A 1922-nucleotide genomic window follows, 5' to 3' on the forward strand; every position below is an offset into this window, starting at 1 on the left:
GATTTTCTGCTATATTGGAAGAAATGCTTGACGTTCTTCGTAACCCACTCCTCACATTTTTTTCTTATTGTCAAATTATTTCACAGTACCATTTTAACATATTCAGAAGGGTTTTTTGTTACACGTTACCCCCACTAGCCCAATTTGTCAGATCTCAGAAGCCAAGCAAAATCAGCCCTGGCTAGTATTTGGATGGTCACCATATGTCTGCTGTGACTTGACTGAAAAAAAACACCACACACATACCGATTAAAAAAAGACTATATTGTAGTGGAATAATTAAAACTGGGAAAACATTTCCAATAGCCCTGTCAATAATTTATTGCAGTTATTAGTACCGGGGGGGGGAATCAAAGACATGGCAAAGACGTCATTCCAGATGACTATAATCTTCAAGTATTTAGTGCATTCTTCAGCTTCAACAATGTAAAAACTGTAACAAACTGAGCAGCAGCTTCAAATTAAGGTCCAGTCCAGATATAATGCAATGAGGCTTTTCTTGACTTTCCCAAGGTTCAGTACCATGTCTCAAGAAGGTTGCCAGGGAAGTAATACTACCCCCACCCACAAAAGGACATTATACCAGTGCAAAGCCATATGTAAGTCCCTGAAGATTGGGGCATACTCAACAGTTATTGTGGACAGTAACTGCTGTGGTTACTGCAGTAGTCTGTACGAGTCAGTACATTTTTTGTAGACAATGGGTTGGATCAAACTAGCTTTTTCACTGGTATAAAAGGTAGGAGGAAGTCCCGTTTGATGACCAAAAGAAAAAGCTATGTTAGGGGTTTGGGGTATGTGTGGACAAACTCAAATGCATGGATTTTGTCATCTTCTGGGCATGGAACAGGGGTCAGTGGGGGTGTGGGGGGAGGTGTTTGTGAATTTCCTGCATTGTGCAGGGGGTTGGAATAGATGACCCTGGACTTCTCTCAGGTTCTAGAGTGAAATCTTTAAAAGGGCCTGAAAAATAAATCCTCAGTTTCTTGAACAAGTTTCTTACAGAAATTATGGATCCTGATGAGACATTCAATTAAACACTGAAGGCTGTGATCAGAAATGCCTTGTATACAGAAACACCTTGGACGGATTCAATGCAGTCCATTATTCACCCAAAAGAATGAAGTCATGGGGATATTAGTTGCATAGTTCTTATGGTTTGTGTCCCATGGAATGGAACTGCAGAGAATACTGCAGTAGCCGCATTTCTTCTGATCTTCTTGGCAAGCAATCTTTTAAAATGTTATTTTGATTCAGGACAAATTATGTGTCTATTTCTAAAGTCCAAGGTACTTTTTAAGAAACCAAACATATGTACAAAATATTAAAGTTTTTCCTTCCAGTTGTAGCTGCTTATGGTTCTCAGGAGTGGGTAACTGATGTTTTGAATTATCAGAACCAAAAATGTTCTCTCTCTCTCTCTTTCTCTCTGAACGCAAAGAGTGCTGTGCTGGCAACCAAAGAGGGGGCTGGCCCTTATTTAAGAACCAAAAAGAAGAGGGAACAGCTCTCAAAGTGCTGATCACAAGTCTTCTTCTCTTATCTTCTCAAACACACAGTCGTCCTCATTTGGTCTACCCGACAGCCTTTTCCTCAGCATAAAACCAGAATGAAATATCTGTGCAGAACCAAAACATAGTGGTATGATAAGCAACTCAAAAGAACAAAAATGCTAAAGAACAACTAAAATCAACATTGATATCATACAAAGGCATCTGCACCAAATTTGTGCAGCAGCCCAATCAGAAGGATTAATGTAGAAGTACATCATAACTTGTGCATGTTAGGTTCTACCAGGGGTCGTTTCGTAAAAAAAGAGCTAGGGGAACTCATTAGCATAACTCATTAGCATATGCCACACCCCCTGACATCACCGGAAGTGTGTCATAAGGCCACACACCCCGCCCCCAATGGTCCCGGCC

At 40.5% G+C, this 1922-nt stretch overlaps 1 protein-coding gene across 1 annotated transcript in view; it reads right to left on the reverse strand.

Moving 5' to 3' along the window:
- Nucleotides 1-278: 278 nt before the first annotated feature.
- The window catches only part of SNX31 (sorting nexin 31), a 35468-nt gene continuing 33824 nt past the window's right edge, over nt 279-1922 (reverse strand). The window contains exon 14 of the mRNA XM_015428250.1: nt 279-1618. Coding sequence (XP_015283736.1) covers nt 1523-1618 — 96 coding nt within the window. The 3' untranslated portion in view covers nt 279-1522. The remainder of the gene's footprint in view (nt 1619-1922) is intronic.

Source organism: Gekko japonicus, unplaced genomic scaffold (genome assembly GCF_001447785.1).
Source record: "Gekko japonicus isolate JY-2015 unplaced genomic scaffold, Gekko_japonicus_V1.1 scaffold2010, whole genome shotgun sequence".
Taxonomy (NCBI): Eukaryota; Metazoa; Chordata; class Lepidosauria; order Squamata; family Gekkonidae; genus Gekko; species Gekko japonicus.